This window comes from Cherax quadricarinatus, chromosome 92 (genome assembly GCF_038502225.1).
Source record: "Cherax quadricarinatus isolate ZL_2023a chromosome 92, ASM3850222v1, whole genome shotgun sequence".
NCBI classification, from domain to species: Eukaryota; Metazoa; Arthropoda; class Malacostraca; order Decapoda; family Parastacidae; genus Cherax; species Cherax quadricarinatus.
In genome coordinates, this window is record NC_091383.1 from 1196968 (window position 1) to 1214450 (window position 17483).

Genomic DNA, 17483 nt, shown 5'->3' on the forward strand with positions numbered 1-17483 from the left:
CGGAGGATTATACAGCGCCTGAGGGGGGGATGTGGAAGGCATTCAGGCTTAATTCGGGGAACTGGAGCACAGATCCAATTCCCTAAATTCCCTAAATCAAGGAACCTTCCTTGAGGGGCCATGGACTAGAGCGTCATGTGTCTTTCGTTCGCCATGAGGCGGGCCAAAGCAGCATGGGTTCAACTCCTTGGCTAGTCACGGTGTTTTTATTAATCAATACCACTCGTTTGTGGGTACAATAATATCTTTCTATGTATGATAATTGTGTTTATGTGTACATGTCGGGCCGAAATGTGGTCACCAGTTTCTTTCTCCTAAGTCCTGGTTATTTGTGTGTTGATGTCTGACTAAGACTGCACAAATTATGTAGGTTGATGACTCTGTTCACCAAGAACTGGTGCAGCTGGTAGTGCTGCTGTTGTCGTACACTGGTGCAGCTGGTAGTGCTGCTGTTGTCGTACACTGGTGCAGCTGGTAGTGCTGCTGTTGTCGTACACTGGTGCAGCTGGTAGTGCTGCTGTTGTCGTACACTGGTGCAGCTGGTAGTGCTGCTGTTGTCGTACACTGGTGTAGCTGGTAGTGCTGCTGTTGTCGTACACTGGTGCAGCTGGTAGTGCTGCTGTTGTCGTACACTGGTGTAGCTGGTAGTGCTGCTGTTGTCGTACACTGGTGTACACTGGTGCAGCTGGTAGTGCTGCTGTTGTCGTACACTGGTGCAGCTGGTAGTGCTGCTGTTGTCGTACACTGGTGCAGCTGGTAGTGCTGCTGTTGTCGTACACTGGTGCAGCTGGTAGTGCTGCTGTTGTCGTACACTGGTGTAGCTGGTAGTGCTGCTGTTGTCGTACACTGGTGTAGCTGGTAGTGCTGCTGTTGTCGTACACTGGTGCAGCTGGTAGTGCTGCTGTTGTCGTACACTGGTGCAGCTGGTAGTGCTGCTGTTGTCGTACACTGGTGCAGCTGGTAGTGCTGCTGTTGTCGTACACTGGTGCAGCTGGTAGTGCTGCTGTTGTCGTACACTGGTGCAGCTGGTAGTGCTGCTGTTGTCGTACACTGGTGCAGCTGGTAGTGCTGCTGTTGTCGTACACTGGTGCAGCTGGTAGTGCTGCTGTTGTCGTACACTGGTGTAGCTGGTAGTGCTGCTGTTGTCGTACACTGGTGCAGCTGGTAGTGCTGCTGTTGTCGTACACTGGTGTAGCTGGTAGTGCTGCTGTTGTCGTACACTGGTGCAGCTGGTAGTGCTGCTGTTGTCGTACACTGGTGCAGCTGGTAGTGCTGCTGTTGTCGTACACTGGTGTAGCTGGTAGTGCTGCTGTTGTCGTACACTGGTGCAGCTGGTAGTGCTGCTGTTGTCGTACACTGGTGCAGCTGGTAGTGCTGCTGTTGTCGTACACTGGTGCAGCTGGTAGTGCTGCTGTTGTCGTACACTGGTGCAGCTGGTAGTGCTGCTGTTGTCGTACACTGGTGCAGCTGGTAGTGCTGCTGTTGTCGTACACTGGTGCAGCTGGTAGTGCTGCTGTTGTCGTACACTGGTGTAGCTGGTAGTGCTGTTGTTGTCGTACACTGGCGCAGCTGGTAGTGCTGCTGTTGTCGTACACTGGTGCAGCTGGTAATGCTGCTGTTGTCGTACACTGGTGTAGCTGGTAGTGCTGCTGTTGTCGTACACTGGTGTAGCTGGTAGTGCTGCTGTTGTCGTACACTGGTGTAGCTGGTAGTGCTGCTGTTGTCGTACACTGGTGCAGCTGGTAGTGCTGCTGTTGTCGTACACTGGTGCAGCTGGTAGTGCTGCTGTTGTCGTACACTGGTGCAGCTGGTAATGCTGCTGTTGTCGTACACTGGTGTAGCTGGTAGTGCTGCTGTTGTCGTACACTGGTGCAGCTGGTAGTGCTGCTGTTGTCGTACACTGGTGTAGCTGGTAGTGCTGCTGTTGTCGTACACTGGTGTAGCTGGTAGTGCTGCTGTTGTCGTACACTGGTGCAGCTGGTAGTGCTGCTGTTGTCGTACACTGGTGCAGCTGGTAGTGCTGCTGTTGTCGTACACTGGTGCAGCTGGTAGTGCTGCTGTTGTCGTACACTGGTGCAGCTGGTAGTGCTGCTGTTGTCGTACACTGGTGCAGCTGGTAGTGCTGCTGTTGTCGTACACTGGTGCAGCTGGTAGTGCTGCTGTTGTCGTACAATGGTGCAGCTGGTAGTGCTGTTGTTGTCGTACACTGGCGCAGCTGGTAGTGCTGCTGTTGTCGTACACTGGTGCAGCTGGTAGTGCTGTTGTTGTCGTACACTGGCGCAGCTGGTAGTGCTGCTGTTGTCGTACACTGGTGCAGCTGGTAGTGCTGCTGTTGTCGTACAATGGTGCAGCTGGTAGTGCTGCTGTTGTCGTACACTGGTGCAGCTGGTAGTGCTGCTGTTGTCGTACACTGGTGCAGCTGGTAGTGCTGCTGTTGTCGTACACTGGTGCAGCTGGTAGTGCTGCTGTTGTCGTACACTGGTGCAGCTGGTAGTGCTACTGTTGTCGTACACTGGTGCAGCTGGTAGTGCTGCTGTTGTCGTACACTGGTGCAGCTGGTAGTGCTACTGTTGTCGTACACTGGTGCAGCTGGTAGTGCTGCTGTTGTCGTACACTGGTGCAGCTGGTAGTGCTGCTGTTGTCGTACACTGGTGCAGCTGGTAGTGCTGCTGTTGTCGTACACTGGTGCAGCTGGTAGTGCTGCTGTTGTCGTACACTGGTGCAGCTGGTAGTGCTGCTGTTGTCCTACACATTGATGGGTTCTATACAGAACTGGATCACAACAGTTAGACTTCTGCACTTTCAAACCAAATTTTTTACTGTATTTTTTGTATTCAAGTTGTGTCCATGCATTAAGTTGACATCTTAATTTTGAGTGACTCTCTGTCATAAGTGTGAAGTCATGGATGTCAGTCACAGGTGTGATAGAACTAATAGAAAATATATGAAATACTTTGACTTCTAGAACGTGTTTAAGATAAGATTTAAGATTAGATAAGATTTCGTTCGGATTTTTAACCCCGGAGGGTTAGCCACCCAGGATAACCCAAGAAAGTCAGTGCGTCATCGAGGACTGTCTAACTTATTTCCATTGTGGTCCTTAATCTTGTCCCCCAGGATGCCACCCACACCAGTCGACTAACACCCAGGTACCTATTTGCTGCTAGGTGAACAGGACAACAGGTGTAAGGAAACGTGTCGAAATGTTTCCACCCGCCGGGAATCGAACCCGGGCCCTCCGTGTGTGAAGCGGGAGCTTGAGCCACCAGGCCACCGGGCCACTTGCACCAGGCCACCGGGCCACTAAAGGATACAATTCAGTCCTGTGACCTCGGTCACTTCAAGACCCTATTTTGAGTGACTAAGTTTGTTAATTATGTCCAAAAAGTGAAAAAAATATGTCTTTTTTCCCCTGGTAGCCAATATCATACATCTTTGCATGACATAAGTGTGGATAATGGAGTCAGAGTGCACCTGAACACCTCTCTTCAACTTAACCTTCAGATGACTCAAGAAATCGTAATGACACGATTGTAAACAAACCGAACCCCCGGCCGGGGGTTCAATCCCGGCCGGGGGTATGGTTTAACCTTCAGATGCATGATAGAACTGATGAACTGGCAAAGATGCTTGCAAGGAGGGAGTAGATTGCAACATGGTGTTGCTAGCAAGTAGTTTCAGACAGTAATGGGACAAGAACTACGACTCAACTTCATTATCTTGTGATAGAGGGGACTGACACAAGTTAGTCCAATCTATCGCCATTCTGTCATGCATTCTAACAGTTAGGCTTGGGCTGCTACAAGTACCTCCGGATGTCACTTCTCCCAGGCTTGGGCTGGGCTGCAAGTACCTCTGGGTGTCACTTCTCCCAGGCTTGGGCTGGGCTGCAAGTACCTCTGGGTGTCACTTCTCCCAGGCTTGGGTTGGGCTACAAGTACCTCTGGATGTCACTTCTCCCAGGCTTGGGTTGGGCTACAAGTACCTCTGGATGTCACTTCTCCCAGGCTTGGGCTGGGCTGCAAGTACCTCTGGGTGTCACTTCTCCCAGGCTTGGGTTGGGCTACAAGTACCTCTGGATGTCACTTCTCCCAGGCTTGGGTTGGGCTACAAGTACCTCTGGATGTCACTTCTCCCAGGCTTGGGTTGGGCTACAAGTACCTCTGGATGTCACTTCTCCCAGGCTTGGGTTGGGCTACAAGTACCTCTGGATGTCACTTCTCCCAGGCTTGGGTTGGGCTATATGTACCTCTGGATGTCACTTCTACCAGGCTTGGGTTGGGCTACAAGTACCTCTGGATGTCACTTCTCCCAGGCTTCGGTTGGGCTACAAGTACCTCTGGATGCTACAACTGCCAGGTTTGGAGGGGGCTACAAGTACCTCTGGAGGTCACTACTGCCAGGTTTGGAAGAGGCTACTAGGACCTCCGGATGTCACTTTTTCCGGGCTTGGGTTGGGCTACAAGTATCTCTGGATGCCACAACTGCGAGGCTCAGGTTAGGCTACAAGTATCTCTGGAGGTCACAACTGCGAGGCTTATGTTAGGCTACAAGTATCTCTGGAGGTCACAACTGTGAGGCTTAGGTTAGGCTACAAGTATCTCTGGAGGTCACAACTACGAGGCTTAGGTTAGGCTACAAGTATCTCTGGATGCCACAACTGCGAGGCTTAGGTTAGGCTACAAGTATTTCTGGAGGTCACAACTGCGAGGCTTAGGTTAGGCTACAAGTATCTCTGGAGGTCACAACTGTGAGGCTTAGGTTAGGCTACAAGTATCTCTGGAGGTCACAACTGCCAGGCTTAGGTTAGGCTACAAGTATCTCTGGAGGTCACAACTGCGAGGCTTAGGTTAGGCTACAAGTATCTCTGGAGGTCACAACTGTGAGGCTTAGGTTAGACTACAAGTATCTCTGGAGGTCACAACTGTGAGGCTTAGGTTAGGCTACAAGTATCTCTGGAGGTCACAACTGTGAGGCATAGGTTAGGCTACAAGTATCTCTGGAGGTCACAACTGTGAGGCTTAGGTTAGGCTACAAGTATCTCTGGAGGTCACAACTGTGAGGCTTAGGTTAGGCTACAAGTATCTCTGGAGGTCACAGCTGCGAGGCTTAGGTTAGGCTACAAGTACCTCTGGAGGTCACAACTGTGAGGCTTAGGTTAGGCTACAAGTATCTCTGGAGGTCACAACTGCGAGGCTTAGGTTAGGCTACAAGTACCTCTGGAGGTCACAACTGCGAGGCTTAGGTTAGGCTACAAGTATCTCTGGAGGTCACAACTGCGAAGCTTAGGTTAGGCTACAAGTATCTATGGAGGTCACAACTGCGAGGCTTAGGTTAGGCTACAAGTATCTCTGGAGGTCACATCTGCGAGGCTTAGGTTAGGCTACAAGTACCTCTGCAGGTCACAACTGCCAGGCTTAGGTTAGGCTACAAGTATCTCTGGAGGTCACAACTGCGAGGCTTAGGCTAGGCTACAAGTATCTCTGGAGGTCACAACTGCGAGGCTTAGATTAGGCTACAAGTATCTCTGGAGGTCACAACTGCGAGGCTTAGGTTAGGCTACAAGTACCAAGGGAGGTCACAACTGCGAGGCTTAGGTTAGGCTACAAGTATCTCTGGAGGTCACAACTGCGAGGCTTAGGTTAGGCTACAAGTATCTCTGGAGGTCACAACTGCGAGGCTTAGGTTAGGCTACAAGTATCTCTGGAGGTCACAACTGCGAGGCTTAGGTTAGGCTACAAGTATCTCTGGAGGTCACAACTGCGAGGCTTAGGTTAGGCTACAAGTATCTCTGGAGGTCACAACTGCGAGGCTTAGGTTAGGCTACAAGTATCTCTGGAGGTCACAACTGCGAGGCTTAGGTTAGGCTACAAGTATCTCTGGAGGTCACAACTGCGAGGCTTAGGTTAGGCTACAAGTACCTCAGGAGGTCACAACTGCGAGGCTTAGGTTAGGCTACAAGTATCTCTGGAGGTCACAACTGCGAGGCTTAGGTTAGGCTACAAGTATCTCTGGAGGTCACAACTGCGAGGCTTAGGTTAGGCTACAAGTATCTCTGGAGGTCACAACTGTGAGGCTTAGGTTAGGCTACAAGTATCTCTGGAGGTCACAACTGCGAGGCTTAGGTCAGGCTACAAGTACCAAGGGAGGTCACAACTGCGAGGCTTAGGTTAGGCTACAAGTACCTCTGGAGGTCACAACTGTGAGGCTTAGGTTAGGCTACAAGTATCTCTGGAGGTCACAACTGCGAGGCTTAGGTTAGGCTACAAGTATCTCTGGAGGTCACAACTTAGGTTAATAATAATAATAATAATAATAATAATAATAATAATAATAATAATAATAATAATAATAATAATAATAATAATAATAATAATAATAATAATAAGAATAATAAGAAGAATTTCAGATATAACAAATTTTTTCTGAAAATGACAACATTCACAAATGCATATTACGTCATTTTGGAAAAATACTGATTTTTTTTTCACAAAACTTACATAAAAAGTTATAATCAAATTAATTAAGTTTCCATATATTTCAGTGTATTGTAATTGAGTTGATAAATTGTTTTTTGGTCACATATGAATGGACATTGAGGTTGCCATGACAACCAGCGATCACAGGCCCTAACATCTGACCGTATCAGGTTCAGGTATACGGGAACCATACATGTACAATGGTGTATCAGAGACAACAGAACTCAGGTATACAGGAACCATACATGTACAATGGTGTACGAGAGACAACAGAACTCAGGTATACGGGAACCATACATGTACAATGGTGTATCAGAGACAACAGAACTCAGGTATACAGGAACCATACATGTACAATGGTGCACCAGAGACAACAGAACTCAGGTATACAGGAACCATACATGTACAATGGTGTATCAGAGACAACAGAACTCAGGTATACAGGAACCATACATGTACAATGGTGTATCAGAGACAACAGAACTCAGGTATACAGGAACCATACATGTACAATGGTGTATCAGAGACAACAGAACTCAGGTATACAGGAACCATACATGTACAATGGTGTATCAGAGACAACAGAACTCAGGTATACAGGAACCATACATGTACAATGGTGTACGAGAGACAACAGAACTCAGGTATACGGGAACCATACATGTACAATGGTGTATCAGAGACAACAGAACTCAGGTATACGGGAACCATACATGTACAATGGTGTACCAGAGACAACAGAACTCAGGTATACAGGAACCATACATGTACAATGGTGTATCAGAGACAACAGAACTCAGGTATACAGGAACCATACATGTACAATGGTGTATCAGAGACAACAGAACTCAGGTATACAGGAACCATACATGTACAATGGTGTATCAGAGACAACAGAACTCAGGTATACAGGAACCATACATGTACAATGGTGTATCAGAGACAACAGAACTCAGGTATACAGGAACCATACATGTACAATGGTGTATCAGAGACAACAGAACTCAGGTATACGGGAACCATACATGTACAATGGTGTACCAGAGACAACAGAACTCAGGTATACGGGAACCATACATGTACAATGGTGCACCAGAGACAACAGAACTCAGGTATACGGGAACCATACATGTACAATGGTGCACCAGAGACAACAGAACTCAGGTATACGGGAACCATACATGTACAATGGTGCACCAGAGACAACAGAACTCAGGTATACGGGAACCATACATGTACAATGGTGCACCAGAGACAACAGAACTCAGGTATACGGGAACCATACATGTACAATGGTGCACCAGAGACAACAGAACATCTTAGGAAAGTAATTTGATTGGACAGGTATTGTTACTTAAATAACTGTATGGTGGATTGACTGATGGATGTGTATATCAACAGACCCTGGTTGATAGAGATCAACTCGTCACCCTGCATGGCTGCTACTACCAGCGTTACGCGCAGGATGTGCACCCAGTGTCTCCAGGATGTTATTAAAGGTAGTAGTAGTAATAATAATAATAATAATAATAATAATAATAATAATAATAATAATAATAATAATAATAATGTCTTTATTTCTACCAGCACATGTACAAGGTATACAAGTACATGTACAAGGTATACCAGTACATGTACAAGGTATACAAGTACATGTACAAGGTATACAAGTACTTGTACAAGGTATACAAGTACATGTACAAGGTATACAAGTACATGTACAAGGTATACCAGTACATGTACAAGGTATACAAGTACATGTACAAGGTATACAAGTACTTGTACAAGGTATACAAGTACATGTACAAGGTATACAAGTACATGTACAAGGTATACAAGTACATGTACAAGGTATACAAGTACATGTACAATGTATACAAGTACATGTACAAGGTATACAAGTACATGTACAAGGTATACAAGTACATGTACAAGGTATATAAGTACATGTACAAGGTATACAAGTACATGTACAAGGTATACAAGTACATGTACAAGGTATACAAGTACATGTACAAGGTATACAAGTACATGTACAAGGTATACAAGTACATGTACAAGGTATACAAGTACATGTACAATGTATACAAGTACATGTACAAGGTATACAAGTACATGTACAAGGTATACAAGTACATGTACAAGGTATACAAGTACATGTACAAGGTATACAAGTACATGTACAAGGTATACAAGTACATGTACAAGGTATACAAGTACATGTACAAGGTATACAAGTACATGTACAAGGTATACAAGTACATGTACAAGGTACACAAATACATGTACAAGGTATACAGGTACATGTACAAGATATACAAGTACATGTACAAGTTATACAAGTACATGTACAAGGTACACAAGTACATGTACAAGGTATACAAGTACATGTACAAGGTATACAAGTACATGTACAAGGTATACAAGTATATGTACAAGGTATACAAGTACATGTACAAGGTATACAAGTACATGTACAAGGTATACCAGTACATGTACGAGGTATACCAGTACATGTACAAGGTATACAGATCATAGCTGACATCAATGACATACTACTATATAGAAAGCCGCTTGTTATGCTGAGCATTTCCCGCAAATTAGGTCAGTTTTGTCCCAGGATGCGACCCACACCAGTCCACTAACACCCAGGATGTGACCCACACCAGTCCACTAACACCCAGGATGTGACCCACACCAGTCCACTAACACCCAGGATATGACCCACACCAGTCCACTAACACCCAGGATGTGACCCACACCAGTCCACTAACACCCAGGATGTGACCCACACCAATCCACTAACACCCAGGATGTGGCCCACACCAGTCCACTAACACCCAGGATGTGACCCACACCAGTCCACTAACACCCAGGATGCCACCCACACCAGTCCACTAACACCCAGGATGTAACCCACACCAGTCCACTAACACCCAGGATGTGACCCACACCAGTCCACTAACACCCAGGATGTGACCACACCAGTCCACTAACACCCAGGATGTGACCTACACCAGTCCACTAACACCCAGGATGTGACACACACCAGTCCACTAACGCCCAGGATGTGACCTACACCAGTCCACTAACACCCAGGATGCCACCCACACCAGTCCACTAACACCCAGGATGTGACCCACACCAGTCCACTAACACCCAGGATGTGACCCACACCAGTCCATTAACACCCAGGATGCGACCCACACCAGTCCATTAACACCCAGTATGTGACCCACACCAGTCCACTAACACCCAGGATGTGACCCACACCAGTCCATTAACACCCAGGATGCGACCCACACCAGTCCATTAACACCCAGTATGTGACCCACACCAGTCCACTAACACCCAGGATGTGACCCACACCATTTCATTAACACCCAGGATGCGACCCACACCAGTCCATTAACACCCAGTATGTGACCCACACCAGTCCACTAACACCCAGGATGTGACCCACACCAGTCCATTAACACCCAGGATGCGACCCACACCAGTCCATTAACACCCAGTATGTGACCCACACCAGTCCACTAACACCCAGGATGTGACCCACACCATTTCATTAACACCCAGGATGCGACCCACACCAGTCCATTAACACCCAGTATGTGACCCACACCAGTCCACTAACACCCAGGATGTGACCCACACCAGTCCATTAACACCCAGGATGCGACCCACACCAGTCCATTAACACCCAGTATGTGACCCACACCAGTCCACTAACACCCAGGATGTGACCCACACCAGTCCATTAACACCCAGGATGCGACCCACACCAGTCCATTAACACCCAGTATGTGACCCACGCCAGTCCACTAACACCCAGGATGCGACCCACACCAGTCCATTAACACCCAGGATGCGACCCACACCAGTCCATTAACACCCAGTATGTGACCCACACCAGTCCACTAACACCCAGGATGTGACCCACACCAGTCCATTAACACCCAGGATGCGACCCACACCAGTCCATTAACACCCAGTATGTGACCCACACCAGTCCACTAACACCCAGGATGTGACCCACACCAGTCCATTAACACCCAGGATGCGACCCACACCAGTCCATTAACACCCAGTATGTGACCCACACCAGTCCACTAACACCCAGGATGTGACCCACACCAGTCCATTAACACCCAGGATGCGACCCACACCAGTCCATTAACACCCAGTATGTGACCCACACCAGTCCACTAACACCCAGGATGTGACACACACCAGTCCATTAACACCCAGGATGCGACCCATACCAGTCCATTAACACCCAGTATGTGACCCACACCAGTCCACTAACACCCAGTATGTGACCCACACCAGTCCACTAACACCAAGGATGTGACCCACACCAGTCCACTAACACCCAGGATGTGACCCACACCAGTCCACTAACACCCAGGATGTGACCCACACCAGTCCACTAACACCCAGGATGTGACCCACACCAGTCCATTAACACCCAGGATGCGACCCACACCAGTCCATTAACACCCAGTATGTGACCCACACCAGTCCACTAACACCCAGGATGTGACCCACACCAGTCCACTAACACCAAGGATGTGACCCACACCAGTCCACTAACACCCAGGATGTGACCCACACCAGTCCACTAACATGGACATAAGGTGTAAGGAAACACGTCCAATGTTTCCACCCTTGCTGGGAATCGAACCCGGACTCTCACCGTGTGAAGCAAGAGCTTTTGTCACCAGGCCCCTGGCGGCAAATCAAGATTCCTCACTCACTCACTCACTCCCTCATCGTGTGGCCCGTGGCCTGGTAGGTAACGCTCTCGCCTCACACACTAAGTGTCCGTGGTTCGATCCAATATTGGACGTGTTTCCTTACACCTACTGTCCCCTTTCACGTAGCAAGTGAGTAGGTACCTGGGTGTTAGTCGACTGGTGTGGGTGGCATCCTGGGGGACAAGACTGAAGGATCCGAATGGAAATAAGATAGACGGTCCTAGATGAATCACCGGGTTATCCTGGGTGGCTAACCCTCCGGAGTTAAAAATCCGAGCAATATCTTAACACTGCCTCACTCCCCATCATTCCCGAACCATGTAACGTACATGTTCTCTCAGCTGAGCTCCAGACAATACACGTCTCAGCTTACAAAACATACACACTTACTACTATACAGACAATACACACAATACAAGTATTAACCAAGTCAAAGACTTGGAAAGCTGCACTAACACGACAATAAAAATAGCTTTGTGATGAATGGTTTGAAAAACCGACAAGTTGAAGATTGAGACACTTATGCCGCATATGGGAATCTTTATTCAGGAAACGTTTCGCCACACAGTGGCTTAATCAGTCCAATACAAAGAGGAAGGCGTAAGGAGAGGAGGAGAATGAGGTAATCAGTCCCTCAACCTGGAGTCGATGTGTTCAGTCCATCAATCTTGTCCATCAATTCTACAAGATTGATGGACTGAACACATCGACTCCAGGTTGAGGGACTGATTACCTCATACGTTTCCTGAATAAAGATTCCCATATGCTGCATAAGTGTCTCAATCTTCAAAAATAGCTTTGATACCCACAAGATAGCTTATTATCTTATTAATGAAAATAAGATACCAGATATATTGAGCAAATTTCCTAAATTTGCTTGTAACAGATAAGTGAACTGTAGATATAAATCCAGATGTTCTCCTGTTAACCCTTTTGAGGCTTAGTTCCTAGGCCTATTGTGTATCCATATGTTCTTGTGCTACCATCCATAGGATGGATATGAGGTACACAATAAACTATCCACTACCATCCACAGGATGGATATGAGGTACACAATAAACTAGCCACTACCATCCACAGGATGGATATGAGGTACACAATAAACTAGCCACTACCATCCACAGGAGGGATATGAGGTACACAATAAACTAGCCACTACCATCCACAGGATGGATATGAGGTACACAATAAACTAGCCACTACCATCCACAGGATGGATATGAGGTACACAATAAACTAGCCACTACCATCCACAGGATGGATATGAGATACACAATAAACTAGCCACTACCATCCACAGGATGGATATGAGGTACACAATAAACTAGCCACTACCATCCATAGGATGGATATGAGGTACACAATAAACTAGCCACTACCATCCACAGGATGGATATGAGGTACACAATAAACTAGCCACTACCATCCATAGGATGGATATGAGGTACACAATAAACTAGCCACTACCATCCACAGGATGGATATGAGGTACACAATAAACTAGCCACTACCATCCACAGGATGGATATGACGTACACAATAAACTAGCCACTACCATCCACAGGAGGGATATGAGGTACACAATAAACTAGCCACTACCATCCACAGGATGGATATGAGGTACACAATAAACTAGCCACTACCATCCACAGGATGGATATGAGGTACACAATAAACTAGCCACTACCATCCATAGGATGGATATGAGGTACACAATAAACTAGCCACTACCATCCACAGGATGGATATGAGGTACACAATAAACTAGCCACTACCATCCACAGGATGGATATGAGGTACACAATAAACTAGCCACTACCATCCACAGGATGGATATGAGGTACACAATAAACTAGCCACTACCATCCATAGGATGGATATGAGGTACACAATAAACTAGCCACTACCATCCACAGGATGGATATGAGGTACACAATAAACTAGCCACTACCATCCACAGGATAGACTCAACCTGTGCACAGAGTCGCCAACTGTACTCACCTTGTGTTATAGGGCGTCAAAGACTGTGTCTGGCGCGGTTTCTTAAGCTCCTTCTTAACACTATTAATTTCTGGTCTCCAGAACCTTATCATACCTACTCCTGAAACTGTGTATATTACAGTGGTGGTGGACTACAAGAACAACAAAACAGCGGACACTGGGTTGTTCGAACTGGCTTACAGGGATAGTGAGCGCTCAGTACCCAACCCGCCCTACCTGGGAGTAAACCTACAGGTGAGTTAATTAGAATTAAGCTTCCTATCAGGTGTATGGGCTCTTGTGTACTCACATATTTGTGGTTGCAGGGATCGATTCACAGCTCCTGGCTCCACCTCTTCACTGGATGCTACTAGGGTCACTCCCTGCTCCAAGAGCTTTATCGTTCCTCTTCTTAAAGCTATTTATGGATCCTGCCTCCACTACATCACTCTCCAGTGTGTGTGTGTGTGTGTGTGTGTGTATCTCAGACCTCCACAACACAACTGACCAAAGCTCAGACCTCCACAACACAGTTGTCCTCACAGATTTGTTAAGTTATACCAAGAATTAAGTAAAGATCCTGGACGTCACCTTACCAAACAAACAAAGCAAATGTGATAGTAATTATGTACAAGATAGCTTATAGTGGATAATAGACATGATCTTAGAAGACAGAGGAACTGACGTGTCTCTTAACCCTGTAGCGTAACTTGACTCAAGAAATCGTAATGACACGATTGCAAACAAATCATACCCCCGGCTGGGATTGAACCCGCGGTCTGGAGTTTTGAGACTCTATGACCGCGGGTTCAATCCCAGCCGGGGGTATGACCTGTAGCGTGACAAACATACACCCTGATGACATTACTGTAATTCTTCTTTGCTCCCTCTTCTAAGTGCCAGTGATTTGTGAATAGGTACTTTGAGTAGCTTGTTAGAGACATTGAGTTGACTTGCTAGGCACTTTGAGTTGACTTGCTACGAACTTGGAATTGACTTGCTAGGCGCTTTGAGCTGACTTGCTAGGCACATTCCTTTCACCTTCCTCACATCACAGATTAAATGCTTCCCTAAGGAGCAGTGCTACTTCTCCCTTATTTTTTGTAATATATATATATATATATATATATATATATATATATATATATATATATATATATATATATATATATATATATATATATATATATATATATATATGCAAAAACAACCACTCTGAAAGAATAGAGAAATTCCAAGCACTTTCGTGACTGCTCACATTATCCTTGATAATGTGAGTAGTCACAAAAGCGCTTGGAATTTCTGTATTCTTTCAGAGTGGTTGTTTTTGCATATTCTGAAATCACCTGTTTACTGTGATCTTATTGCATATATATATATATATATATATATATATATATATATATATATATATATATATATATATATATATATATATATATATATATATATATATATATATATATATATATATATATATATATATATATATATATAAGTTTTCCCACACTACCGAGAAATTATGATAAAATTAGGAATATGTTTGGGATGCTGATGACAGAAGGTATAATATAGGGGAAGCTGATGTAATTTTCTTTAAATCCCTGACAGGTGGTGGGCCATCAGATCAAAAGGGGACCCAGCAAGGCCGAGAAGAAGAAATCGAAAAAATCCCGTCCAGCAGTACGCCTGGTGAAGCCTCTCCCGCTCATTACTCTCTCACTGGAGGATACTGCTCAGTATAACCCAAAGGACATGTCTAGGGATACCATGTCTAGGGATACCATGTCTAGGGATACCATGTCTAGGGATACCAGTGGAACGCTAGCCAGACACTGCTCGCTCCTCGACTGTCGTAAATACGCTATTGGAAGCACGTCACCTCTACCCATATCAACATCGGAAGCCTCAGACAGCCTTGAAAACGGGTGGAATAAAATGCCCAGAAGCGCAGAACATCGCCTTGGAGGCTGCAGCAGTGAGGGATCCAATCATGCTGTTAGACATCCAGGTGCTCCAGGAGGATCGGATTCAACCAGAAACAAAAATGAGGAGAGTACGGGAAGTAAGAGCAGCTCTTGTCTAGGGTCGCACTCTTTACCGACGGGGAAGAGCAATGTAACGAACACACAGTTCGATTACCGGGCCTCTTGACCTCAGCCAAAATTTTAGGTAGTTTTAATGCTGGAAATACTTTGACCTATGATAAATATTATTATTGTTTTATTTATGGTGAAACGCTAAACCCATAGGGGTCATATGTCACCTGGTAAATGGGAAGCAGGTAATATTACTATTTTGTACACTAAGGTTGGGTGACTCAGAAAAGAAGAAACACGTTCATTGTCATTTACTTAATAGCTATCTTCCTAGATATATGTTGACATCACAATCCAGATGGCACTCTGAACTGTAACATCCTCACTCATCCTTCAGAGTACAGGTACTGTACTTCCCACCTCCAGGACTGTAACATCCTCACTCATCCTTCAGAGAACAGGTACTGTACTTCCCACCTCCAGGACTGTAACATCCTCACTCATCCTTCAGAGTACAGGTACTGTACTTCCCACCTCCATGACTGTAACATCCTCACTCATCCTTCAGAGTACAGGTACTGTACTTCCCACCTCCATGACTGTAACATCCTCACTCATCCTTCAGAGTACAGGTACTGTACTTCCCACCTCCAGGACTGTAACATCCTCACTCATCCTTCAGAGTACAGGTACTGTACTTCCCACCTCCAGCACTGTAACATCCTCACTCATCCTTCAGAGTACAGGTACTGTACTTCCCACCTCCAGCAATGTAACATCCTCACTCATCCTTCAGAGTACAGGTACTGTACTTCCCACCTCCAGCACTGTAACATCCTCACTCATCCTTCAGAGTACAGGTACTGTACTTCCCACCTCCAGGACTGTAACATCCTCACTCATCCTTCAGAGTACAGATACTGTACTTCCCACCTCCAGGACTGTAACATCCTCACTCATCCTTCAGAGTACAGGTACTGTACTTCCCACCTCCAGCACTGTAACATCCTCACTCATCCTTCAGAGTACAGGTACTGTACTTCCCACCTCCAGCAATGTAACATCCTCACTCATCCTTCAGAGTACAGGTACTGTACTTCCCACCTCCAGCACTGTAACATCCTCACTCATCCTTCAGAGTACAGGTACTGTACTTCCCACCTCCAGGACTGTAACATCCTCACTCATCCTTCAGAGTACAGATACTGTACTTCCCACCTCCAGGACTGTAACATCCTCACTCATCCTTCAGAGTACAGGTACTGTACTTCCCACCTCCAGGACTGTAACATCCTCACTCATCCTTCAGAGTGCAGGTACTGTACTTCCCACCTCCAGGACTGTAACATCCTCACTCATCCTTCAGAGTACAGGTACTGTACTTCCCACCTCCAGGACTGTAACATCCTCACTTATCCTTCAGAGTACAGGTACTGTACTTCCTACCTCCAGCACTGTAACATCCTCACTCATCCTTCAGAGTACAGGTACTGTACTTCCTACCTCCTGGACTGTAGCATCCTCACTCATCCTTCAGAGTACAGGTACTGTACTTCCCACCTCCTGGACTGTAACATCCTCACTCATCCTTCAGAGTACAGGTACTGTACTTCTCACCTCCAGGACTGTAACATCCTCACTCATCCTTCAGAGTACAGGTACTGTACTTCCCACCACCAGCAATGTAACATCCTCACTCATCCTTCAGAGTACAGGTACTGTACTTCCCACCTCCAGCACTGTAACATCCTCACTCATCCTTCAGAGTACAGGTACTGTACTTCCCACCTCCAGGACTGTAACATCCTCACTCATCCTTCAGAGTACAGGTACTGTACTTCCCACCTCCAGGACTGTAACATCCTCATTCATCCTTCAGAGTACAGATACTGTACTTCCCACCTCCTGGATTGTAACATCCTCACTCATCCTTCAGAGTGCAGGTACTGTACTTCCCACCTCCAGGACTGTAACATCCTCACTTATCCTTCTGAGTACAGGTACTGTACTTCCCACCTCCAGCACTGTAACATCCTCACTCATCCTTCAGAGTACAGGTACTGTACTTCCTACCTCCTGGACTGTAGCATCCTCACTCATCCTTCAGAGTACAGGTACTGTACTTCCCACCTCCATGACTGTAACATCCTCACTCATCCTTCAGAGTACAGGTACTGTACTTCCCACCTCCAGGACTGTAACATCCTCACTCATCCTTCAGAGTA

The 17483-nt window shown here is 46.3% G+C and overlaps 1 protein-coding gene across 1 annotated transcript in view; it reads left to right on the forward strand.

The window, feature by feature from the left end:
* The window catches only part of LOC128698320 (tubulin glycylase 3D-like), a 129753-nt gene extending 113361 nt beyond the window's left edge, over nucleotides 1-16392 (forward strand). The window contains exons 10-12 of the mRNA XM_070104433.1: nucleotides 7881-7978; nucleotides 13362-13474; nucleotides 14831-16392. Coding sequence (XP_069960534.1) covers nucleotides 7881-7978; nucleotides 13362-13474; nucleotides 14831-15373 — 754 coding nt within the window. The 3' untranslated portion in view covers nucleotides 15374-16392. The remainder of the gene's footprint in view (nucleotides 1-7880; nucleotides 7979-13361; nucleotides 13475-14830) is intronic.
* The last annotated feature ends 1091 nt before the right edge of the window (nucleotides 16393-17483 follow it).